This window comes from Odontesthes bonariensis, chromosome 20, assembly GCF_027942865.1.
Source record: "Odontesthes bonariensis isolate fOdoBon6 chromosome 20, fOdoBon6.hap1, whole genome shotgun sequence".
NCBI classification, from domain to species: domain Eukaryota; kingdom Metazoa; phylum Chordata; class Actinopteri; order Atheriniformes; family Atherinopsidae; genus Odontesthes; species Odontesthes bonariensis.
In genome coordinates, this window is record NC_134525.1 from 6,588,201 (window position 1) to 6,615,803 (window position 27,603).

Consider the following 27,603-nt stretch of genomic DNA (forward strand, 5'->3'; position numbering starts at 1 on the left):
TCTTCAGCCTCTAACCTCCCCTGTTTCTCTATTCCACACTCAACTGATGCACACTGGGATGTAAGGGCACTATTTTCTCCCTTCCCCACGTCTTCTCCTCCCTCTTCTCCCCCTCTTTCCTTTATCTGTAACGTCTGAATGGCAGCCAATCAGGGGCAGAGTCGCCTCAGCCTCAGCCTCGGTGACATCCACCGCCAGAAGTGATACACTGCTGGAGAAAGACGGAGAGGAGGGGACAGAGAAGGAGGAGGAGACAGAGGAAAAGAGACACAGAGGGAGTGAGAGGAGATGAGAGAAAGAAAGTGCAGAGGAGGAAAGGGGAGAGGAGCAAGAGAGCAGGGAGGAGAAACAGTGCGAGGGAGGGAAACAAGCGTGAGACTCTCTCCCATCCACACACACTCACGCACAGAGACCCATACACATTCGCACCAGCTGTGCTGTTGTCAGTCCTGGAATGTAAGCACTGCCGTGAGGAGTCATATTCTCCGCCGCTAAGCACTGCAAAGGAGTCGGAACACAGTACTGTGCACTCAGTGACACAGATGGATGCTAAGCTGTGAAAACCAAAGGTATGGGCTTTTTCTGATTACTGTTTCGGGGTGAGTCTTTATTTTTTTTTTACTGCCTCCAGACTCCTGGGGATGATCTGCTCCTTGCACTGTGACAAAGCCACACTAATGGAGCAGTGATGATCTCTCATAGAAATGAGTGTTGAAACTTCAAATAAGCTAAAAAAAACAAAAAAAACAGCCGTGTTGACTGAACCTGAAAATGATTCAATTTGTGCTTCAATTTTCTGGTTTCTGTGTATGTAGGGTGTGCTCGACATGGACAGAAACTCCACAGAGCAGTACTTCAGAGGGTTTCAATCATCTGACTTTTGACAAATTGAACTAAATACTCCCTGATAATGCTTAAAGAAAACAAACTCTCATTAAATTAATTTCAGTCCAATTTTATGACACCTGTCTGACAGCATAAATGTAACTTTAAGGTGGGTGCTCTTGCTTCGGATCAAACTGTAGACTTGTATTAACTTTGTCACTTCAGCACCATCCGGCTGCTAAAATCCTGTGCACCAACGATGCCTCCAAAGGCTTGTGTGCATGCACAAGTGGATGGCAGGCGCACAAACCTGTTTAGGCGCACATGTGCGACATATATGACTTTCTGCAAGTGTGGGCATCTGAGTGTGTGAGCATATTTTTGAGCCTCTAAACCAAGCTGCGTTTGTATGTGGCCGTCTGCTGAGAGGCTGTGAATCGTTTCTGAGGTGTGTGCTATGGGCAGATTTGATGGAGAGGCGTTGTACCATTCATATCTCTAAAAACGCTTCAAGGTGTTTATCATGGTGTTCGAGCAACCGGAGCAGCCAACAGTGTTGTAGTCTATGTACGGACTTAATCCAGCCTCGACTCCCCATTTCTTGCTTTTTCTCGCCCGCCTAGTCCTCTGCGAGCTGCCTCCTCACAGGCAGCTTTGAAGGCGCCAAAGTGATATATCGGGGTTTAGTGGCACGCTCCAGGGCATCAATGCAACGCCATTATTGTTTAGTACAAATTAGCCATTAACAGGCTTCTTGAATTATTGTCTGATGTGGAGTGACCTTTCAGCTTCGAAATGAAACGAGGTGGAAATCTGTTCTCCCACACAGCCAATTGGCTCCAGCAGAGCAGGTTTAAAGGTTTAGACATGAATATTTGTTTGAAAAATATAAAAGTGAGAAAACAGAGACGAGAGAAAACAGTGTGTGAGAAGCAACATATTTGCATTACAGTATTTTCATGTCTTCTGCCAGAGTGTCCTTTCCTTTTCGTCCAATTTCTGGACAGACTTCACAATTGCGCTTCTGAAATGCATACCCCTAACGGCAGGCATAAAAACACAAACTGCGCGTCTTTTTTCAAACAACAAATAGGTTGGATTATATGTCACCCTGTTACCGTCAGCATACCCTTTAGAAGAAAGTTCCTCCAACCCTCAGTAGCTTTCCAACGGGCAAGTGTGCACTGTATCACTAAATTGCTTTGAGGATTTTAAAACATGAGTAAAGCTTGCTGAGGTTTGCCAAAGACTGCAGCCACCAAAGGCCGATTTAGGAAGGTCTAGGGCTCCACCAAGTGGATGCTTGCACAGGTGCTGCGTCTTAGTGCATCAACGCCCCTCATGCTAGATTTATACCCTGTCCGTACAGGTCTGTCAATACCAGCAAGCAATCACTGGAGCCACTCAAACTGCCAATCAAATAACACCTCAGGGAGTTTAATTTAGTTTTTTTCCTCCTTTATTCTCTCTTCTTTTCTTCTATTTGTCGTGACAAAAATATTGCAAACTGGACCAACTAATAATAAAAAGACAACCAACAGTAATCCTGACACCAACCTGATGACCATTTCACCTTCATGTCCCATCCTTCCCAACTTGTTGAATTATTTGATCCCAAAACCTTGGACTACAATTTAAATTGGGTTTTAAAGCCAGCAGTTTCAAACTGGATAAATATTTGTGTGAAAGGTAGGAGGATTTGGATAGCTGATGCTTAATTATGTCGTCGAAGCTTTATGTAACGATGCATCTGTGAATGAATGTACCTGCTAATATACTGACTTTAACTTTATTATTACATGCAGTATAATTAAATATGTACAGAAAGAAATGCTTTTCTTCGTGAATAACCAGTAAGAGCTTGAATTTTTTTGTTAAGTTCTTCTTTGTTGCTTTTATTTTTATACATTAGATCCCACCAAAAGTATTTCACTGTGGATTTGATTACTTTTATCAAAACATGATAAAGCATCACCAAATGTATTAATTGCATTAGCAGTTAAAGAGCTATGGTTTGTAGCAAGATAGAGAATCAAAAGTCAGTTTATTTCCAAAGTCAATTTATAGCTTTAACAGTTTTCCCTGTGTAGAGAATTGTCAATTTACTATGCTTGTTAGACCTCCAAAGGTGGTTTACCAGCCGGACTTCTTTTGTGCCAATCATTTTTTTTCCTCCTAAATTCTGAAAATCCACAAAAGTGCTTAGTTGCACAGCTCAGTTTTGGGTTTTAGGGGAGCTCGCATGTTCAGTTTTAAGACGCATGTGCATGAAAATTCATACAGGCGACTGTGCAAAGCTGTGCTTTTCTTGGAAGCATATTCTGATGAGCAGCTCGTTCATATCTGATCAAATATATTCTTATTCAGCAAAACAAGAATGTATAATTTGCAGATTAGAGAAATGGAGCACAGAAGAGCTGTTGCCACTCAGATTGCGTATTTGCCAAGATTAAGAATAACTCCTCTGGACAACCCTTAAAAGCAAATTTAACAATTTGGTTCCATCGTATCCTTGTGTTTTACTGCCAAGCCATATACGCTGCCTACAAGTTAATCTAATCATACACAACTTTTTTTTTAATATATGCCACTTAATAGCCTGAATAAATTGAGATAATTCAGCTAGAGTCTATAGGATCTGGCATGAGTTCAGTGCGCTCATTCATCCTTTAATGGAGTGTTTGGAAGAATTCTGCGAAGAAACATTGGCCTAATGCTTAATAAGCGCACCCCATCAAAGATTAATATCCAGAATGCTATTAAGACTCAAGGACAGGCTGGAATGATAATTAGAAAATGCAATCACAGGCATCAGAACAGATTAATTGCAAGGCGGCGCTTCCTGATTTCGGTAATGCATGTGTCACACTTATGTCACATTTCATACAAGAAAATAAGCAAGAAAAACATTGCACTAATCACTGATGTAAAACACGGTTTATATTTTGCTCATGATTTGCACACAGTCAGGGTTCAATAATGTCATCGATTCTTGGAGGGTTCTGGGTGATTCTAACATGCTGCCACTGCTATGGCATCGACACGTATTCCATCATAAAAATACTGCTGACTGAACATATTGAATTAAGTTTACCTGCTCGAGTTACAAAAAATAAATGGAACGAGTCATGTTCTACACCGAGAGCTCATTAGCTATATGTTGTGTTTTTCTATTCAAAGGATTACATTCATTTATATTTGGCACTTTGCTTCCATCAGTTGAACAATAATACTAATTTGTTCATAGACTGTAGCAGATCCTTTGTTCATACGACTTACTCCACTGACACAACAGACTTCATTTAAAAACTCTGAACAAAAGGAGAGGAATTGACTCACGTGTGCCTTAAATACAGCATTCCCTGAGGTTGCCTAAACAGGTTCCCTAAACAGCGAATGGTTGTCAGGACAACTCTCGTACTCTAGCCTTTATATAGGAAACCTACTAAATGGGTTCTTTTAGAAAGAGTGAAAAGATTTATTAGGATTAACTTCCAAAAGACCATAAATTATGTATGCACACCAAAATGACCTATCAGGGTCCTGCTGGGGACTCTGCCCTGGTGAACTACTGGAAGAAGACTGCCGATATCACAAAATAGCTAATGTGAAAAAAATCAATGAAATCATCCATCTGTAATGGATGCAAGAATTAACTGCGGCTAAAAATTGTGTGGAAGTGTGAAAAGGTGTGTTGAATGGACAAAAAACAACTCCCTTTAGCAATACAATCAATTTTCACATGTTAGTGGAGGTGGTTCTATAGCTGCACACTGTGGCAGAGTGTGAAGCAGGACGTAAAAATAACAACTGTGTTTGTAAGGAGAGTGTTTGGGTAGTGTCTCTTCCTCATGTCAGAAGCACTCTGCTCCCACAGACACATGTATTAAGCTATTCAAACATGCTCAGTGGCTTTGAAGCACATCCATGGCCTAATGCAACTAATAATTAGTGAAGTGCTGCTCACGCTAATTATGCATGCGTACTAAAAAAAAATGACTGGCCTGTAAAAAGTGGACATTTGCAGTAGAACATATACCAGGAACCTAGCGTAGAATAACTCCAACTGAAATGATATGATTTGATGACAAACTCAGTAATAAAAGGAAAAGATAGGTATGACAAAGAAGCACAAATAAAAAGGTTGTAGACAGATAACCGCCTCTTGGAAAAGAAAAAAAAAAGGAAGCACCAAAGACAAAACACAACGCAATTTTAATACAAAACAAGACACAAGTGATTGAAGTTAATTAAAACTGGATATTCACTACATTGAGAATGTTTTCAGAGCATTTGTTTGACATCCTTTCTTATTATATTCTCATTTCAAAATAAGAAACATGCATTATACCTAAACATTCTTCTAAATGGCTTTGAATAGTTGGCTTTAATATTTTTTTGCTTTATGAAACAATACATTTCAATCTAACTTTGCAATTAATTTTCTTAGGCAAGCTCTGGCCATCAAATGAAAGACTGTTATGCTTATCTTCCAATTCAAAACGCGTGTGGAATGTTTTCCTCTTTGTTGACTGTTTACTTCTCTTTGCTGCCCTCATAAAACACAAACCAAGAGTGACACAGCATAGAGTATATTTGCCCAAAGCGTCTGTGTATACAAGCATAGCAACGTTGTAATCTGCATGCTATTTCAGTGATTTTTCAACCACACTATGCTTTTAAGAGATACATGAAGTATCATGATGCTCCTCTTAACAGTAGTTATGTCCTCTCTTCAAACAGATCTAAAGGACATTAATAAAGGACTACAATGTCTCTTGTGATGACACCACCTTCCAGTGTTCAACCTCTCAGAAGCTTATCTCCATAACTCAGACGTCATTCCGGGCGTTTCCGATCCGATTGGGTACCATGATAACCAATCAGGTCCTGCTCCTTCTGATGCTCTCTTTCCTGTGGCCCAGTGATGCCCTTCCTTTCACACCTGGGAATATTGGGAATCTGTTTGGGATGCCAGAGAGTGATGGGAAGGTTCTTCAGCGTTCCAAACGTGGATGGATGTGGAATCAATTCTTTCTGCTTGAGGAGTACACAGGGAATGACCATCAATATGTCGGCAAGGTAAGTTGCTGAAACAAAATGTCTGCAGAAGTAATTATGGAGGGTTTAGCTGGTTGACGGAGTATTTGATGTCATTGGCTAGAGATGGATGGACTGCCAGAAATCTGGCCATTACAGAAGCAGTCAACAAGAGCTATCAGATACACATGACTGCAAACAATTGCTGTCTCGTCTGCTTTCTAGAGTTCTCTTAATCCACAGGGAAAATTAATAATTAAAATTTTGTGCAAATGTCTTGGACCAACCCTAATTCATATATTGCCCAGAAAATGGAAACAGATTCAGCAATTTATTGAAACATATAGAATTATACAAATGAAGGCTTTTTTTTTCTACCACCTTTATGTCTTTCAGTCAGCCTGGACCCACATTGACCATGCTTTCAGGAATAGTTCTCCAGGCTTCTTGAAGGACATCCCAAAGCTCTTCTTTGGATGTCGGCTGCCTTTTGTTCCGTTCTCTGCCAACATGATCCCACACTGCTTCAGTAATGTTGAGGTCCGGGCTCTGGGGAGGATTCATCCCTCCATCAGACCTGCTGCCACTGATTTTCAGTCCACTTCTTGTGTCCTTTGGCACAGCTCAGCCTTTTCTCCCTGTTTCCCTTCCTTAAGAACGGCTTCTTGACAGCCACCCTTCCATGGAGCCCATTTCTGATGAGGCTTGGGCCAACAGTAGATGGATCAGCTGAAGGTCCAGATGCATCTTTCATCTCTCTAAGGACATCGCTTTCAGATACTGAAAAGTGTAATGAGAGTAATGAGCTACAGGGGCAAAACTAACAGTAAGCAGGTCTTTTCTACACAAGGTTCAAGAATAGATAGACTTCTCAAAATAACTCCTTAGTGAGTTTTATGGCAAATGCAACACGTCATTAAATCAAAAATCTTCCCAAAGCTTTGATAATGCCCTCCAGACTGAACATTTAGTAGGTAGGAACATGTATTTCTCTGGATGCGTAGGAGTTTGTTTAAAGAGATGTCCCATGCAGGTGGGATTTCGAGGTAAAACCACAAATGCAAAGATAGGTATACATTTAGTAACCTATACAAAGTCACAGTCAGAACAAGGGAGTGTTTTTGAGACCAAATTTAAAAACTAAAGTTCCTGTAACATACTCTTCTCTTCGAGAGATTGGGTGCAATGCAACTCAGCCCAGATCAGAGAGGTTCCTGTCAGCTCACCCGGGCTAGCACTGTAAAGACAGGTGTGATGTGGAACGCTACAGTTATCAACTCGAAGGGAAATGAGGTGACTGTCGACAGCCAATTTTCTCAGAGGAAGCTCGCTTTCATCACACACCTCACTCTCTGGAGTAAACAAGTGCCTCATGTTCGGTTGAGTAAGGGAATATGACAACTTCTTTATCAAAAACCATCATTCTGATGTGGTTGAAGAAAAAGGAACACCAAACAATAAATGGAAAAGTGAGAGATGGAGAAGGAAAAAATATATCATTCAAAAGGGCCAGTAAAATTCACCTCTTGCGTTATGTGATGTAGCAGCAAAGCAAGTGCTAAGTATAAATGGGGCCATGTGGTGACACGTCAGTGACTGGTGAGATGTGTCTTTTTTTCTTGACTCTTTGATGCTTCTTGGCACCCAACTTCTTTGGCATGACAGCAATCACATTCACCAGCTCCACATGCTTCCTGTGTCCAATATCATTCACTATTAAACTGTCAGAGAAACACGAGGCAGTAATTTATTACTGGTGGGGGGGAAATAGGACAGGCACGTGCTACTATTTTGCTTTACAGACGAAGCTGTGGCGATGCGCATCACACATTTTATCAGTTTAATTTTGGAGTTTTAGCATCAGTGGTGGTGACAAAGAGAAAGATAGAACAAGTTGAAGGATAAATTTGTGAATAAAAAGCAAATCTAGTGTCTGCAGGAAATTAAAAATAGTATTTAAGTGTTGATATATGAGATGTCTTATCATAGATGTACCAGGCTCAATAGAATTTGTGGGTAAGTTGGGCTGATGGTATTCTTAATGTATTCCAATTTTGGCCCTTGCCTACATTTTCTGATCCCTCTAAAGGATCCCTCCTTCTATGCATAAACCACAATAACACAAAATTCATCTCGTCAGGCTTGAAAATATATATAATTACAGTCCTTAGTAGCTAAAGCCAAATACAGCTCGTGTTCAGTGACCGATTTGACTGGATGAAATTTGCTTGGAATGGTGATAGTCCAATGTTTCACCAAATCAGTTGGCAAGTACTTTTTTGAAAGTCATTTTAACCAACAGCAATTGGTTGTCATTATCCTATTTGCTGACAGGCCGGTTGCTGTCAACACGCTAAATATTGGCATTCCTAGTAACAAACCAAGTTGTGGCGGTAAGGTTACCACGATTATTAGAAAAAGTGATGCTTTGCATAAAGTGGGAAGGGCCTATTCAGGCCTGCATGGCTAAGCAATCACATCAGACTGGCATTTTCAGGATGGTAATGGTCTCATTAGCCTCCATTTGACAGTACATATATGGCAAAAAGGGGAAGCAAAAGCCACTTCTATGGTACTTCTGTGGGAACTTTGAGCGATGTCTTGATGGAAAACAAGTAGACTTGAAACAATAAGTCAACCAATCAATGAGCTGAGCTGTGAAATGATGAACTGCTAAGTGTTTGCATGATTCTTTTCAGTGGTATTTCATGCAACACTGCCAAGTGTTCTCTGAACCCAGAATTATACAGCAATTATATGGTGTTAATATGAATGATACATTACATAAATTGTATAATTACATATTCATAAACAACACTGAAGTACGGAGAAAAAAAAAGATTGTACAGAAGAACAAAAGGAGGGCATGCAGCATGAAAGAAAGATCGAAAGAAAACAGAGGAAGCAGAAAGACTCATGCCCAGCACAAAGCCATCATAGCCTTGATGGTCTTCCACATAAAGATCACTTAATGGCCTTTTCCAGTGCACTGTTGGAAACCTTGTTTATTTCACATTGAATCAAAGCTCTCCAATCAGCCCGCATGCACTCACTAACTGTCATTAGAGGTTGATTTCTTGATTATGGCAATGGAATTTGATGTAAAGAACAGTCACACTCTTGTAAAGCCTTTTTGCCTGACAGAAAAAAAGCAGTACATTTACTGCTCTCTAATAACTGCGGCTCATATGCTTATCACCATGTTCAAAAGACATGCTGCTTTGAGGCTTAGCATACTGAACAGTGCTGACTTTACTTTGCAAAATGATGGAGACAAATAATTAGAAAGAAAGTTTCTAATATTTTGAGCACTTAATGGGATCAGGAGCAACTGCCCACATTATTGAAAACAAAAACACATCTTGTGACTCACGCATGTTCTATAAAAGTGAACAGAATGATTGTAAAAATCCCCAAATCTCATTTTAACTGACTTTCACGGGGCCATTAGTGAGTGTGAGCACTCACTGTCTGCAGCTGTGGTGCCCTACTTCTTAAGCAGGGCTGTGAAGTGTGAACACTTGCAATGCTGAGCAATACAACCGCAAACTTGCACTGGAGTGGTGTGTTTGAAGTGAACTAAATCCTATTAAATTCTTGGTACACTGCATTGTGCTGTGCCTTGTAAACAAAATGCGTTTCCCAAAATTAAAATATTCAAGGTAGCTGACTTTGTTGTGCTAATATTTGGACAATAAAAAGCCTTGGGAATTTGCAAGGCCTTGTTCGATCCGTCTCTGCATAAATTTTGTGTAAGTAATGGGAAATATAAAGCACATTAGAGATACTGTAAGCTGAAACTTTAACCTGCACATTTCACATTATAGTACAGGGCTCCAGTTGTAAAGAATTGCAGCCTAGGTCTTAAAAGAGGCAAGGAGAGGGGGAGAAAGAGTAATTATTCTGTATCCGTTCTGCACTCTATTTCGCTATCTCCTCTTCGCAGCACCAAGCAATGCCTACCAGAGACCTGACAAGAATTGCCAATGATTTTGCTGCTTACCGACAATTCCTCAGTGTTTGTGCAAGGCGATTTAACTCATCAAGGCTCTCTTCTGTGCTTCTGTTGTAAGGACTAGAAAAGGCTGTGTTTGTGCTGCAAGGTCTTGAAAGGAGAGCCACTAAGTCTCTGTAAATATACTGTGGTAGTGCTAACATTTGATTTTGTAAGGGCTGTGTGGAAACAATTTATGCCACACTTTCTCAAATGTATCAATTACTTTTTTCCTTTTTTTTTTTTTTGTCAAATCTGTAGTACATATTCTATACTCATGCCACATCCTAGATAGAGTTTAACACAACAAAATCACTCCTGGAACATGTCAATAAAACAGCATCTCGACCTCTACATTTTCAGAAATCAAATGACATGAAATGCATTAAACTTTAATAATTTATGTGAGATATCCCAGGAGAGCGCCTCACTGATCCCCATTATTTTTAGACTGCATGTAATCTCTAACTATCATTGTTTACTTATGCACAATCGTTCCTCATTTGCTCCACCACTCAGTCACAAATCTATATGGCATGGGGAGATTAGTTTTTTACCCATATGATTAAAGAGCCAATGGTATGTAGACATCCAATAATTGGTGCATGAGGTAAAGGCTGCAGGCTTCTATCAAGACTAAGGTGAATATGTGAAATACAAGGTTCTGCAAAGAGTGTAAAATTCCTATTATCTTGCATGCAGCTTGACTGCATAGGTATAGCTCCCTTTGATGGCTTCTTGTTTGTTGGTTTTGCTTCTCAGATTCCTTTTTACAGGATTAACAGCCAAGATTGGGAAATATGGTAATGATCAGATTAAAACTAGGTGAGAATACAATCAAAAGCTTTAGAGAAGAGAGAGAGAGAGAGAGAGAAAAAGGGTAATTGTCTGAAATGGCATTGGCCTAATTATCAGTGTAAGCACAGACGTGTGCATGAGCAGTTCCAAATAGCAGAAATAAAATATGTTCCTCTTATGCCACAAAGGAGTTCAGTCTTGCATGGTGAGCTGACCTCTTACAGACAACATGTGCTACATAAACAATAAGTTTCATCGTAGCTAAAAAGGTGACCATGGAACAATTCTACAAATTTTAATGGGAAAACTGAATATATCCCAGATATTAAGCCCATTTAAATGCAAAAGTTCATACAAACACTGTCCTGCTTGCCAAAACTATCCCATCATTCATTGTCAATAGCAGTAAGAGCCTTAACATCCATAGCACGCCTTAAATCCTCGGTTCAGTAGGACACAGCTCAGGGGGAATTGAAATTCACTAACAATGGATAGTGAACATTCAAGCCAACTGATATCCCTCTTTCGTAGACTTTGTATAATGGAGTACATCTGCATGAAAATGTTTTCAAATGCAATGCCAAATACCATGTATTCTGCTCATCTGAACTTCACAGGCTCTCATTTCCATGTGTGTCCCTGTTTTTTAATTCTTCCTTAGAATAGCTACCTCTCTGGTAATGCATTTCTGATTCCCATCCGAAGCTTTACTGTTGACATCGCTCTTCCAAATGCAGGGAAAATAATTACTTCCCTCACAGCATGCGGGCATTAATATTAATAAGGTACCAAGGTACAGTCTGCGTCCCTAACTTCTTGTCATTTAAAATGTGAACCCATGAGATAGTGCTCTAAATATATCTGCTGACAGATCCAGTGCAGTAATGAGCTTGAATCAAGTGTCTGTCACAGTATGCCGCCATTACTCCTTTGTGACACTTTAAGGCTCTTCAAGGTGATGGATAGGTCAGAGGTGACTAATTTTAGCAATTGTTGCTGTAGGTCAGGTTTTCATCATTTTTCAAAGGCACAGTCTGGAAGAAAAATCTAACACTAATTTCACTTGGAGTAATAGACTATGTAACATTTGACTCTATGGCTGCAGAAGCACTCTTCCGTACTAAGGCGGTTTCCTCAGTGGGTTTACATCATTATTTCACTTATACTATATATTTAGACTTTAGTGGAAATGTGGATATCTGTAAATCAATTTTAGATGCAATTCAAAGAGGAAGAGATAAGAGAGATAAAGATACAAAACTGACAACCTGGACAAAAGAAAAAAGCTAAACCAGGGATCCAATAATTCTTGAAATAAATTCTTTTTGAAGTAGTGCTCTGTTGGTTTTGCAAGCAGAATTGATTTTTGCGGTAAGGTTATTTTTATTGTGTGTGTTCAAAGGCAATTTCTGCTGGTAAATATTCGGATAATTTATTTCTTACAAAGATAATTTATTCTTAAATGATTCTCTAGAGTTGTCATTGGTTACACAGAATGAATGTGTGACTGAGGGCTGGAGCTGTTTGTTTAGTCAGTACATGACAGTTAAGAGCATGACAAAGCCCAATACAACACAATAGAATCTAAATAGGCCTGACAATATGCTCTATTTTCTTGTGTTTGATGAGTCTCTCTAACTTTCAGCTGCACTCCAACATGGACAAAGATGATGGCAACGTAAAGTACGTCCTGACTGGAGATGGGGCAGGCACCCTGTTTCTGATTGATGAGAAATCCGGGGATATCCACGCCACCAAGAGGCTGGACAGGGAGGAGAAAGCAATGTATACACTCCATGCCAAGGTTCTGGACAGGAGGAGCAACACAGAGCTGGAGCCTGATACTGAATTCAACATAAAAATTCATGACATCAATGACAATGCGCCAAAATTTGCAAAGGAAATCTATTTTGCCAGTGTCCCTGAAATGTCTGAAGTTGGTAAGTTACTGCTTTTGTTTTATCTTTAAACTTAGCTGGTTGGTTTATCTGTCAACGTAGCAACATTTCTTACGTTTCATTGTTGTCTTTGATTTTTTTTTTTGCATCCTGTTGCTGTGAAATGTTTGTTTGGTCCAATGATATTGTGGTTTGCTATCATCAGTGCATTCTCTAGACATTTTTATACACTGACAGTTTTATAATCATTAAAAAGAAAAAATAGCACATAAACTTATAGGGAAAATCATTTGTCATAATTCATGTGTTTTAATAACTGACAAATGACATACAGAAAGTGGCAAAATACTTTCACATGTAAAATGTAGAAGATGCCCACCAGTGTGCTATCAGCCAGACTGGTCCAATATAGTGCTAGCCTTCAGTTCATGAAGCTGTTTTATGATGTTGATGTTTGTAATTTGTTTGGTCAGGCTCATTGGCTATTCATACGACGTATTGTCATTTGCCATTTTTAATAGGCAGTAGAAATATTCAAAGTTTAGATTGTCATAGTCTTTCCTATTAAGTGTTTGCTTCATTGCACTTCACTTCATTCCATTCAAGGAATATAAATAAATCGGTTAGCATGAATATAAACAAAGCTTATGAAAATAATGCATGCAAGTTGAAATCAATCTTCAATTATGCAGCCAAAATTAATACATGGGAGCAATCAAGGGTAAATCAAAACCCAATTGCCTATATGACCAATAACAATACTCAATTTGGAATTCATAAAGCGGTGTCCTTAGATTCCCCAGCTGCATGGACTCTATAAAGAGGTGGGTCAGGGTCACTGCTACTCATCTCTGGACTAATAAAGTGCCTCACATGTTCAAACTGAGCACATTGCTTTATCAAGTCATCCAACCATGAAAAATCAACCCCCTACACCCCCCTTTTATACTATCAGTGCTGGGACTAAGTGGGACAGATGTTCAAGGGTTCATTGGCATGCACGGAGACAGTCAGACCCAAACAGGATACGGCAGAAGTCTCCTGAATGCCAAGGACAGTATTTGCAATGTGGCGTTAATGAATCGCTTGACTGGATAAAGCTTAATATGGAAGGGATTCCAATGACAGGATATCTGAGAGGAACTGAGCTCTTCCAGACTTGGGTGCTTATTAATTTGACTATTTTCATACACAAATGATACATCTTCAAGCATCTATCACTAGCATCTGCATTATGTATAACTGCATTACGTGTAATGAACGTGTGATGGTGTCTCTCAAAGGTGATGGTGTTTTATTCAGGGATCAAACACTTTCCAAGCTGCCGGTTCAAAGCTGTTAACAAAAAAGGCAGTGTATGTGTCTACTGCAGTACTGATTAAAAGAATTAGAAATATACTGAAATGGCAAAAAATAACTCCTCAATGTTTATTTTACTTTGAGTAAAAGTCTATAAAAAACTATACACCTCCAATTTAAACCTCAAATCTAACCTTTGGTAAGAAACAAAGACTGTTTCATGCATTGACATTACTTTGTGGCTGTGACAGATGGCTGATCTGTCAGATTAACCACAACCCAGTAACATATACTACTGTCACTGAAGGGCCAAAAAAAATGAGCCACAGTCTGCAAGAGCATCATTTTTGTTTTGTATTTTCGCCTTATGCAGCAGCTTCCTCTGCATTGCTGTTTTTTTTGGGCCAGCTCAATTGATTTACTTCAGCAGCCTCAGGTTTGACATGAAAGTTAGAGATTAGTCACTGGCTACTGGTTAAAAACATGAGTAATGTCAGAGCACTGCTGCTTTTAAAAGCCGTCCGTTGCATGGCTGAAAAACACTCTGAGGCTTGGAGCCAAACCCCGCAAATTCAAAGTAAACAAAAATATGTTGACTCAGTTTCTTGATCATGACTCGGGCTCGGTATCACAGTCAATTAACTTTGGCTTTGCATGTTTCTCTTTCGCAGGTACGTCTGTTGTCACAGTAACTGCCAATGATGCTGATGATGAAACATATGGGAACAGTGCCAAGCTTGTTTATAGCATTCTACTGGGACAACCTTATTTCTCTGTGGATTCTGAAAATGGTAAAACAAACTCCACAGGAATCCTTGGATGGAGCTTTTAATGTTATGCAAACAGATCTCTTGCACTGCATGGAGAAGGAATTTATTTGATTCTGAGTGACTTTAATCGTAATTAACTCAGCATGGTTTCATCTAAAGAACACATCAATAAGATGTGTTCTAAATGTAAAATTATGTTGTTTTCCTTCAAGTGAAAAAAATATGTACATTGCAAATTTCTATCAAGAAAAAATAGATTTTCTTATTTTTCAACTTTGTCTGTGATGCTTGTTATCCTAAAATGTCTAAAAGTCCATGACCTGTCTCATAAGAAATCACTAGGCCTTGCCACTCATTTCATCTCGGACTTCTAGAAGCTTGGAATTACATCGTAGATCATGCATGATACAGCTTTAAAGTAAAATTTTGGGTATCTGAACCTTGACTGATCCAACAAAATACCCAGCTGAATCCAAAACTGAATATTTAGCTTCGTTCAAAAATCAAATGATAGTTTTTGCTTGATTTAAGAAAATACAGAAAACCTTATTTTTATTTGCTTGGACCTCATCAAAGACAGGACTAAAGAAAGTACTTAAAACACAATCTACTCCGATCATGTGCTACGACTTGCATGCAATGAAATTTAATCCGATCAATAATTATCAAATCATAACTGGCAATCTACATTAGATAGTATGAATGCAATTTTCATGGAGACAAGGTTGGGCATGAAGGTCTTGATCTTATCTAATTTTCAGTGAGACGTTAAATAAATATCCTAAATAGAAGATTTTTTTGAACCAGTTAAAGTGGTGGAAATGCTATTTTATTCCAGGCACCATTAAGACAGCCCTACCAGGCATGGACCGAGAAGTGAAAGAAAACTACCAAGTTGTGATCCAGGCTAAAGACATGGCTGGACAGATGGGTGGGCTTTCAGGGACCACAACAGTCAGCATCACCCTCTCCGATGTTAACGACAGTCCACCACGCTTCGCTAACCGTAAGAGGCCATTTGTCACCATAAGTTTGATTGGTAATAGGCTTTTTGATGCTAAAGAAGATTTGTCCCCACTGTGTGAAAGACAAACCTCTTACAAGTACAGATTATATCAATCTCACCGGTAGGCATGTTGAAATTAATCCCGCTCATTCACTGTCATGATTAGATTCCTTCCGTGTGACCGCCGTGGAGTCAACAGAGATTGGTGGAGCTATTGGCCGAATTAAGGCTGATGATCCAGATATGGGCCGTAATGCTGAGATGGAATACAGCATAGTCGGTGGTCATGATACATTCAATATCATCACTGATCAAACTACACAAGAAGGAGTCATCATAATCAAAAAGGTATACCATCCTCATCCACTACACCATTTTTTCTTTGGCGCGCTTCGAGTGTCTGCATAATCCTTTGTAGTCTGCACTCAGCATCAAACGCAACTTTAGTTGGCGTTCATGTAACAAGTAGTTGACTGATAATGGCTGTGCAATGAGACATCACACTTCTTGTAGAGATATGTTTAGAAATAACAGTAATGAACAGCCCTTCTGTCTTCAAGAGCTTCACAAAGGTACCATTCAAACACACACACAAAACAATGTCATTAAAAAAAATCTCCTCTATTTCCTTTACTGCCTTTAATCCTTCCAACTAACAGTTTTCTTTGAATATTAAGAATTTGAGAAAAAAAATGGTCTGGTTGAGATTAAATCCACACTTCTTGCACATTTCAATTCGAATCAAACTTGAGCTTTCCTTTGATCTTGTCTTAATGTATAACATCTCTACCCCAACCATGATACAGAACTTTTATTTCAAGTAGGAAGACAGAATAGCATAGTTTCAGATCAGACAAATGCCCCCTGAAAGCAGCTATTCGTGTAAGAAAGATATGACAGAATTTATTTTTGAACTGCAGTGTAAAATCTGATACCATAAACCTATAAAATATTATAAAGTAATCTTCTGCAACGGAGTCTTTTTAGTTTTCCCCTAAGATCTTTCAGATCAGTATTCCTCACTTGGATTTGTAACTCGGAATTTAAAGAATGACTAAGATAAAGGCAGACAAATGAAATTGCATATCAAAATCCTGGAGGCGGACTGTTTTTATGGAGAAGTCTACCGCTTTCCCTCTGATGCTCTTTCATCTCTAGGCACTGGATTATGAAAGTAAGAGGGACTACGAGTTCAGAGTGGAGGTGAAAAACACCTACTTAGATGCAAGGTTTATCCATGGTTTGCAATTCAAAGACTACGCCACGGTCAAGGTAACGGTAGAGGATGTGGATGAGCCCCCTTCTTTCACCAGGAACCCTTACATCATCGAGGTGCATGAGGACACGGCTGCTGGCAGCTTCGTCGGAGTGGTGTCGGCCAGGGACCCTGATGCTGAAAACAAGCCAGTCAAGTACGTTAAGAAAAACAGCAAGATGTTATTAGACCTTTAATCGTGCTCCTTCTGTGTTTTCACACCGAGTTTAATTTACTTGGGATTAAGTACTTAGTAAAAGTAAACTTACAAATCAATAAACCTTTAAAGCAAAGATTTCCTCAACAATGAAGAGGGTGTTATGCTTTATTCCTGTAATGCGTTTCAAAACTCGTTATCCCAGCTTTAATGAACTACTATAAAATCAATACAAAAACAAGCAACCGATATATACAAAGTGTCCTCTTATCAATTTTATAGAGCCATGATGAAAATGTGCCCACCCGGTTTAATCTAATCCATCAGCCCAGCCACGTGTCAGTGCGGAAGAGGGAAGAAAAGAATATTATTCATGGGTCCCTCCAGGTGATTTCCCAGCGGAAAATGGCGGCAGCCCTGTGAAGTGAATACAGACACTGTTTATTTCCCAGAATTATGTAAGCCCTCTGTGGCTCTGCACAAAGTCAAAGAGTCTAATTTGCTGTATCGATTCACAGAGCTCAGAGCCGCCATTCCTCACATATGGTGCCCACCCGTCCCCGACACAGAACTGTGCCACTCTCAGTCCGTGCCACATGGCGTTTTATATTGCATATTCAAATTTCAGCTGAACGCAAGAAGCGACTATGACAAATGAGCATGCTCAAGGAAAGACGCATCATCTTTTTGACAGTGGAGAAGAATAGATGGAATACATTTCTTTTGTAAACAATGGGGGCTGTACTGTGTATGAATAGAAGCATTTTTTTTCTTTTCTTTTACCTATGAAAACAAATCTGTGCAGAAATAAACAAAGTTTGCTTTGCATTGAATCGTATTAAGTTATTAATGGTAACCTGTCTTATTCTTGCAGATATTCAATTGATCGACACACAGATCTTGAGAGGCTGTTTAACATTGATTCTGTGAATGGTACAATCACAACTTTGAAGGCATTGGATAGAGAAATGTCCAAATGGCACAACATCTCTGTGGTGGCCACTGAAATAAGTAATTACATTGTATCTATTTTTAGAAGTTATGTTTTTAGTGGACATATTAGGAGTTGTTGACCAAAGTCTTTCTCTCCATGACAATTTTAATTATGCATTTACTTGTTTTAGATAATCCTCGTCAGACAACCCGGGTGCCTGTGTTCATCAAGGTGTTGGATGTCAATGACAATGCCCCTGAGTTCGCCATGTCCTACGACACATTCGTCTGTGAAAACGTCAAAGCTGGACAGGTGCATGAAATTCATGGTCCCCTTTGTGAAATATATCAATAACAATGTGTTAAACGAGCAACAATTTACACATACAGTCAGATTTAATGACAACAAACTGTGGTATTGACTTAGTCTGTCATGCATTATGTTGATGGGTTAGAATCACAATAGATGACATGACAGTGTGATTGCAGTTTTATAGATATACAGCTTTACACAGTAATTATCTTCATAGATATATAAAGCATTTAAACGACTAATATATCTGCAGGATGATGTTGCCTGGATGAAATGTTACGAGGCAAAGTTCTGAGAACACACACCAAGCAGAGTGTAATACCTCATTTTTAGCATCTTAAATCTATTTATACTGTTGAGCTATAAAATGCAAAGTAATTTCAAATATGGTCTAATTATCCAATTAGCCTGACTAATAGAAGATCAATTCAGTTTCACATCACATGTTTTACACACTCGCCAACTCAGAAAGAAACAAATGGCAAGCATTTGATTGTTTTCTCATGCTTTTATCCTCATGATTTGTTGTGTTCCTTTGCAGCTGATTCAGACAATAAGTGCTGTTGACACAGATGAACCCCTTGTTGGACACAAGTTTGTCTTTAGTATAAGTGCCACCAACCCAAATTTCACCATTGTTGACAAGGAAGGTAAGATCTGACATATCCCCCCCAAACACAGCATGTGTTGAATTATTCTTCATGTTGTGATGCCAACTGTATGGTGAGAGTGTGGCAAACACAGGACTGAGAAGAACATATGCAGTACACAAAGAAATTAAGATTGCATGATCATTCAATTGAGTTATATTGCTGTGTATTTTTTAAGCCCTCAAGTTCTTTTCAGTTCAACTGAATTCAATTTGTTCATTTATATTTTGCCAATTCAGGGCAAAAGTCAACACAGGAAACTTCACAGAGAACGTAAACAAGTTCAATAAGATACAGTTCAATCTAATCCAATTCATAGTCTTACTTTTAGCAGTGGTTTGAATTAAAAAGTAAAAGCATCTTTGGAACTGCAGTTGACAATAGAGACTTGATTGAGACTGGGAAAATTAGTTGATTCATTTATAATATATATATATATATATATATAAAAACTCAGTATGGAAAATTGCAAATGATTTATTATTGTCATTTTCATAAAGAGGGCATCTTATCCATAACATATCCTTTAATTTTCTGTTTAAAAAAAAAGTTTTCTTGGAAACACGTGTTATCAACAATGCAATTAGTGCTTGTTTTAACCACCATTTAGATCGCTCAATAACTGCTAATGGTCATGCAAAGTGATTACAGGCCATTTGCCACAATGCAGCGAAGATTGTAATTCTGTCATATAAGATCTTTTAGCTAAGTGAGCCATCACATCACAAGCTTTGCCCATCTGTATCTTTCCGCAGATAACACTGCCAATATCCTGACGCGCAGGGGAGGCTTCAGCCGGCGCGAGATGAGCATGTACTTCCTGCCTGTAGTGATCTCGGACAACGACTACCCCATTCAGAGCAGCACCAGCACACTGATTGTGCGTGTGTGTGCTTGTGACAGCCGTGGAAACATGCAGTCATGTAACCCTGAGGTGCTGCCCTTCTCAGATGGTCTCACAACTGGGGCTCTGGTGGCCATACTGCTCTGTGTCATTATTCTCCTCAGTAAGTCCCCGCATATAGGAGTATGTGTATGGGCATGCATCTGATCATGCATAATTGAACCCCGTTGTCATTCTTGTGATGTTTGTTTCTTTGATCAGCCACAGAAGAAATTGCTGCTCATAGTAACCACTTAGTTTCTATCTAAAGCATCTACTTCAAATAAACATTTCAACCACAGCATCTTTTCCCAGCCAGGGACTTTTGGAGGGTCCTTTCCCTGACCATCAACATTTCCACAACAGGAAGAAGGAACTCACCATATCTAATACATTCTGGCATCTTTAATTGACACTGTAGGAATAGTCATTGCCATTTTTCAATGAGTGGGGATAGGGGAGCAACAGAAAGAGCTACTGTGGTGGTTGAGTGAGCTTCTGAGAGGATGTCATGAGCGGCAGGTGTGAAAAGGTAAATCCTAGAAATTAAATTTCAATTGTTTGATTGCTTCACAGTGGTCATATACTTGAGTGGAAACGAAAAAATCCAATCCTTAGAATAACCCCGTAGAAAGGTGTCCCATTGCCAATTTTTGAATTAATGCAGCTTTAATATACTTCCGTTTTGCTGCTCAGTGTCTGTACTATAAAAGATCCTGGAACAATAGCAAGGAAAGACATGACTAATTAAGGCATGCCCACTTTAACTGCTGCTAATATTTGAAGATGGTTCATCCAGATAAAGGGATTTATTAATGGCACATTATCTCCTTTATTTCTCAAATGTCATAAACCAGGGCTATTCAACCATTTCAGACCAAAAGAACAGCAGAACTGGATCAACACTGAAGCTGCATGTCCTAACACAACCGCTAAAGAAGTCTTGTTCTTTCATGACATCCTATCTAGTAATGTACTAAAACTAGTTTTGTCATGTTATTCTCCATATTTCTGAAGAATAAGAGAAAGACTTTGAGGTTCAGAACTAGCTGAACCATACACAATACTATGTCAGGTAACACATTTTGGGTTGGGGTGCTGGTGATTAGGCGAGTAAGCTTCTGCTTTAGCACTGACTGGGGAAAAAAAGTTGGCAAATAATCAAAAGACATCAATCTGTTCTTTTCTTGCCTTCTATTTTGTCCTACAATGTAGAAAAAAAAGATATATATATATTAGTTAGTTGATAGATTATGATAGGAGAACTAGTTATCAGGGACGTGAATTAGAAAGTGATCCGTTTTTTTTACATAACAGATATACTGGCACATCTTAAGACAAACAGACCTTGCAGACACAAATATTGTGCATATAAAGCCCATCTTTAGTTATCTGCCCATTCATTACTAAGACTATCACGATTGTGCTGAGAACCCGCCACTCTTTTAATAATTGTACTAAACACGTTGTGGCAGAAGACCACAAGATAATAAAAATGATAATAACTGTCATACTACTATGAAGTTGTGTGGGCAAATTACATATAAAAATAAAAGAAAAATTAGCACTCCGGGCTGGTCTTACTTTCACAAGTGACATGTTGCAGCCAATTCACGGTGCAAAAGTCAATAACATGGACATGCTTGCTCAAGTGCATGCTGCTGAGTACTGACAGTACTGAGGGGAAATTGGGGGGAGAAAAAAAAGGTACATCTTAGTCGTTACAAAGTCTAACACTACAAACAAGACATCGGTTAACAGCTCTGACTCCCATCTCCCTGCAATCAATAAAAGATGTTCCTAAAATGATGTCAGTTGTTCCACCTTTGGCTGACAGCAGCTTGGCATCTCAGTGTATCAAAACAATAATTAACACAATATTAAGCATGGAGATAAACAGATGTCATCATAATAAAGTGTTATCTCCCAATGCAGATACCAAGTGGTCAATGATATCAATCAATGATAAAAAAAATGACAAAAAACAGACGTGTCATACGACAGTTTTAGCTAAAAACCTGTGGTTGCCTGTAGTGTTTCATTGAACACAAGTCAATCTAGGATGATTCCAAATCTCTTTCTTTCTTACAACTATTCTCAACACCATCTTTATTCACTGGAAAATGTTGCCGTATGTTCAGAAGCTGTTGGCTCATGGCTGGGTTTGTGCCATCCCTGGCCTTTCTATGTTAGACATGCTCAGCGGGGTGATGGTTTCTTTAAGCGCTTGCACGTTTCACTGCAGTTGAACGGGGCTTTTGTTTGAGTGATAGCAACGTTTTGCTTTTGAGATAATGATCTGGGAATTTAGAATCTGTTAATATCTTGAAAGAGGCGCAGTGCACTTTCTGTATATTCCAGTATCTGGTCTGTGCAAATCAACCGAAACGCTGGCAGAAATTGAAAGCTTTGTGTCCTCATGTTAACTCATGATGAATAATTTCTAAGCTGATGACATGTCAGCATATATCTCGCTGTGATGTTACAGTATGTCACCATAAACATGACGTTAACGGCCCTGGGGCTCACATGTAAATTTGACTCAGCTATATGTGAAAATGATTGGGTGGTCATGGCAGATCAAGCTTAAAAATGGTCACTCACCACTGATTGGTGTGTCACTTACTACATGTCAAAACAAGATGTAAAAATGTGCCGTACCTCCCACAACATTGCTGTTTGATATAATGTAAGCATTTTAAATACTTGGTTACATTGCTGGTGGGACCTCAAAGGGTACATGATACAGGAAGCTATGCAAACACTAGATCTTTCCCCTTTTGATTTGACCGAGTCTGGCTGTGTCACGTCCCGGCTGCCTCATGTTACCGCCATGTTGCAGCTCAAAAGCAGCTCTCTGTGAGGATTTGTTTGTGTCAAGAACATTTCTGACAGAAGTTGCGTCAACTTGCACCCAGCGGATTTGCCAGGAAGGACGCTGGACATGAAAGCATGTGAAAATCCAGTCATTTTCTCAAATAAAAGAATCCTCACATCAAGTTATTAACGTAAATGCCTCACCACAAGGTTAATCAGGAGGAATGTAACACCACAACTCTTTTTTTCCATGAAGAAAATTGAAAATTAAAAGGGATATTTTGTTCTTTCCCCCCCCCCCTTCCTTTAAAGTGATAGTTCGAAGTAGATTCAACCTGGGGTCATTTGAACCGTGACATCCAGCCAAGTAGCCCACCCGAAGTTTTTTCGATCTTGGCTGAACATCAGCTGAGTTACTGAGTTATCCCGAATAGCTTCGTACAAGGGTTAATGGACCCTGGCAGTATCTCCAAAATTACCACACTAAAATCACATGCCATGACACCAAACTTCTACAGTAGTACAAATATGGTCTGTACTCACCAAACGATGCATTTGGAAGTTTGAAAATAGTCCAAGAGTTTATTATTATCAACACAAGCCTGATAGCTTCTCTGCTGCTAAAGCTGCGTCAACGTCACTTCAGGGAGCTGGGAGCTTCAAAGTAAGATGAGGGTTGATCTACTACTGTAGACAACAAAGTATATGCTATATTCTACATGAATTTTTATTAATTGTTATGTTGTAGAGTTGTGAATTTATTTTGATAATGGAGAAATTGAGCAGCCTTGCTTTGTTGTCTACAGTAGTAGATCAACCCTCATCTTACTTTGAAGCTCCCAGAAGTGACGTTGACGCAGCTTTAGCAGCAGAGAAGCTATCAGGCTTGTGTTGATAATAATAAACTCCTGGACTATTTTCAAACTTCCAAATGCATCGTTTTGTGAGTACAGACCATATTTGTACTACTGTAGAAGTTTGGTGTCATGGCATGTGATTTTAGTGTGGTAATTTTGGAGATACGGACCAGGATCCATAAACCCTTGTACGAAGCTATTCGGGATAACTCAGTAACTCAGCTGATGTTCAGCCAAGATCAAAAAAACTTCGGGTGGGCTACTTGGCTGGATATCACGGTTCAAATGACCCCAGGTTGAATCTACTCCGGAGTATCACTTTAAGTGAGGTTTTTTGAAGTACTTATGATCAGCCAGTCTTTTATAGGCAGTACACAGTGGTCAGAGCACTCCAAGTTCAGAGAATTTAGGGATAAATTCTTATGAGGGAGTCAAGCTAACAGCTAATTAGAATGGGTGGCTGACTCAAAGAGGGTATTTTGTAGGCCTGTAAAGATCAACTGATTTTAACATTAAAGATGTAATTCATCAGTATGTGGGTTGAGTAAAATGTGTTACTGTATTAAAAATAGGTTGAATAAAGTTTTACTGCAGATCTTGCAGAGTCAGGGCAAAACTTCCTTCCCAACATTAGAGTTAGTTGTGTAGACTCTGCTCACACGGCATGCAGCCTTCAAAGTAATGGGGAAACTTTGAGTGCTGCATGCTGAGTGAGCAGAGTCTGAACTACAGTAGATCAGCTGCTCTATCAGCGGATGAACCATTCAGATCTAGCAGAGAAAGGGACACTTGCGAGGACACAAATAAAGCTTGTCTGATGACCAACTCTAAAATATTTATCATGCACCATCAAACATAACATCTGGAAATTATTTGGATGTTATAAGATCTGAACAATCACGTAGCAAAGCATGGCGAAATACTTGGATGCTAAAGCTATAACAACCAAGAACAACAATGACAACACAAAAGAAACAGATGAATATGAAGAGTTTTTCTACCTACAACTTGGAGATAACTCAGCAAAGGTTAAAATAATTACAGCATCTACTCTGATGTATTGCGAAAGATTTAGAGCTTACAGTGTTGCTTAGAGTGACAGCTTTGATGTTATGATGCTATTCATACATGAGAGCTTAAATAAAGATATGAAATAGAATGTGTTTCATCAGAAATTGTATGCCAGAATTTTGAGTTGAGTGTTGGCCAGCTGTGCATGCATTAATGTAGCAGATTAGCGTAGCAGATATTCTTTATTTGATAAAGAAGAGACAAAGTAAAGCAAACATCTGGCGTTTGCTCAAACAGATATGACATTTCTTATGTACCCTTCTAACATGCCAAAGCAACTCAACCCTCCCCAGTATCTGATACAGCATGTAATAGCATACAGGGAGCAACAGCTACAGCGCCTATCATTTTTTCCCAGCAAAAGGCAGGAACGTGTCGAGCTAATGGTCAAGGGCATTTCAATAAGTAATGGCTTTCATCCATCGCTGAATGTCCGCTTGCTTGGCTAAGCATAATGCTCGGCAGGATCATTTTAGGCTTTCTAAATATCGTGACAGTAAAATTCCTTGCATGCTACTGAATGTAAAACAATAATGAGCAACAATTGTACATCCACAAAACTGCCCTCATGAATGTGAGAGTGCTCTCCTGTTCATTCCTCTTTAGAAAAAACTCTGACCTCTTTCATGTTTTTGGCTAACCCTTTTTTTATTTTTATTTTTTTTTTTTCCTCTGCCACAATATTATTTTGGGGCTTAGTGTTCTATTTCACTGACTAAAGTACTGGTACAAGCAATTTAGAATAGACAAGCTTTTCCTCCATCTGCCTGCTTTTAATTCCAAATTTACAATTCTGTGTCCAGCGATGGGCAGATCTCCACGAACATATGAAGCGAACTGAAGGTTAAACTTCATGCTCCCCTCTTGAGCAAAATATCATGACATCTGCTCATTATCTGACGCTTTTCGTGCTTTATCCCCTCTGACAGACTGTCTCATTCACCTCTGTTTGACTCTGACAGGCAGGCACTGAGCTAGAACAGCTTGCCATATCTGGTCCTCCTCACTATACTCATCTATGTCTTAAACCACACAATGGTCAGTTACAAATGTAACTGAATCCTTTTAATAGTCATCCCCAAACCTCTCCGACCCACGTTGAAAGATTTCCAATTAACGCCCAGGTCGGAGACAGGTAGAGAATTTATTCGCCTGACGTGAGAAGGGAAAAAAAGGAGAGGAAGCAGAGGGAGAGGATTACAGCTGAGGCAGGATTTGTGTTTGTGCTAAACAGTAGAAAAAAAATCACGAGTTTATTCAAAAACTCGCATCTACATTGAGTAGACCCTGAACGTGCTCTTTCCACAATATGTGATTGTTTTTTACCCCTGAGATGAGATATAAGGATGCTTGTTAAAGAGTATGAAAAGGGATCCTCCAAACCACCGTGCATTTTACAAAGTGAATGTGCCATTCAAGAAAAAATGGAAGCAAAAAGCTTTCCCACTGAAACTTTAATAATAGGAGGTGAACGCCTAAGGCAGAGTTGGGGATTTGTCACTGGTAGCAAATGTGTCTCCCCTCTGCGCCTTTGCTCTCCCTTCTTAATGCATGACACATGTTAGGAAGCACACGTCTTACGCTGCGCTTTCTCTCTCTGCCTTTCCCACTGTGTTTTTTTTTGCAGTGATCGTGGTGCTGTTTGCTGCCCTGAGGAGGCAGAGGAAAAAGGAGCCTCTGATCATCTCCAAAGAGGATGTCAGAGACAACGTTGTCAGTTACAACGATGAAGGGGGAGGAGAGGAGGACACTCAGGCCTTTGATATCGGCACACTGCGCAACCCAGAGGTGATGGATGCTAACAAGCTGCGCAGGGACATCATACCCGAAATGCTGTTTCCCTTTCGGAGGACGTCACCGATTAAGGATAACACGGATGTGAGAGACTTCATAAATGGGAGACTTCAGGAGAACGACACAGACCCCACTGCGCCCCCTTATGACTCCCTGGCCACATATGCTTATGAGGGCAGTGGTTCATTGGCAGAATCTCTCAGTTCTCTGGAGTCTGCTGCCACTGAGGGGGACCAGGATTTTGATTACCTCAGCAACTGGGGACCTCAATTCAAAAAATTGGCAGAAATGTACATAGGAAGAAGCCCTGACAGAGAGACCTAGACAAAGCCATTAGTCTCTCTTATTTCAAACCTATTTTTAATGTCTGCCTATCTAACTAGCTAGAAAGACAGCTACTTGTCTAGTTGGTTAGCGAGCCAGCTAGTCGACTGTCTGCCTACCTATCTATTAAGCTATCTGTTTGTCTACTTTGCTAGCTAGCTCGCTAGTTAACTGGTTGTCTATTTGACTCACTTACACGTGTGTGCACAAGCACAGACACTGAGACAAAAATCACTGCAATTCACATGTGGATGCTGAAATGGAAACTAAGACTTGAACTGAGCTATTTTTTTTTTCTTCTCATTGATATAAATCTCAAAGTCTTGCTGTCTCTGGTCATTATCAGTAAAGATGCCTTTAAATTTTAGGACTTTTTGTGAACAATGGTGTGGAAATGTGTTTTGTAATAAACCTGAGAGAGAGTAGTATTGTATACTATCAATGTTCAGTAGTACTGACTTGGTTTGGGTGGGGAAGGAGTCAAACGGCTTTTCCAGCCAACTCCATTAAATACTGTAAATGTAAAAAGTGTTTTTAATGATGGTACATCCTATATACTATTTGCTATCTATGTTTGACAAGCAATGTTCATGTGAATGGTTGGTGCAGTTTATTTGTCAAACTGAATTCATTTCATCATTTAGGTGTAACATATATTGGAAAGTGTATGTTGTAGAAAACTGTCATACACTGATTTCACGTTGTTTGAATGCTGAGTCATACTGTTTTATATTTATATTTTTATACTTATTTTATTAATAAAATGTAAAAAAGAAAAAAGATTTTTCCAGTCAACTGTCAATTTTTTTGTTTAAAAGACCTTGCTTAATGGTGCATTGTGAGAAATACACAAGAAAAGCTAATTTTGTATCATGTTTCAAGTTGGAAACTGTTCCACCCACTATTAGGAGCATTAAAT

At 39.3% G+C, this 27,603-nt stretch overlaps 1 protein-coding gene across 1 annotated transcript; it reads left to right on the top strand.

Moving 5' to 3' along the window:
* The first annotated feature begins 288 nt into the window (after nucleotides 1–288).
* On the top strand, nucleotides 289–27,603 carry LOC142369958 (cadherin-10-like). Its single transcript, XM_075452374.1, has 12 exons — nucleotides 289–569; nucleotides 5,569–5,907; nucleotides 12,303–12,597; nucleotides 14,526–14,645; nucleotides 15,463–15,630; nucleotides 15,797–15,978; nucleotides 16,789–17,042; nucleotides 17,917–18,053; nucleotides 18,167–18,288; nucleotides 18,830–18,938; nucleotides 19,694–19,945; nucleotides 26,194–27,603. The coding sequence occupies exons 2-12, from the start codon at nucleotides 5,698–5,700 to the stop codon at nucleotides 26,682–26,684; spliced, it is 2,340 nt and encodes a 779-aa protein (XP_075308489.1). The 5' UTR covers nucleotides 289–569; nucleotides 5,569–5,697; the 3' UTR covers nucleotides 26,685–27,603.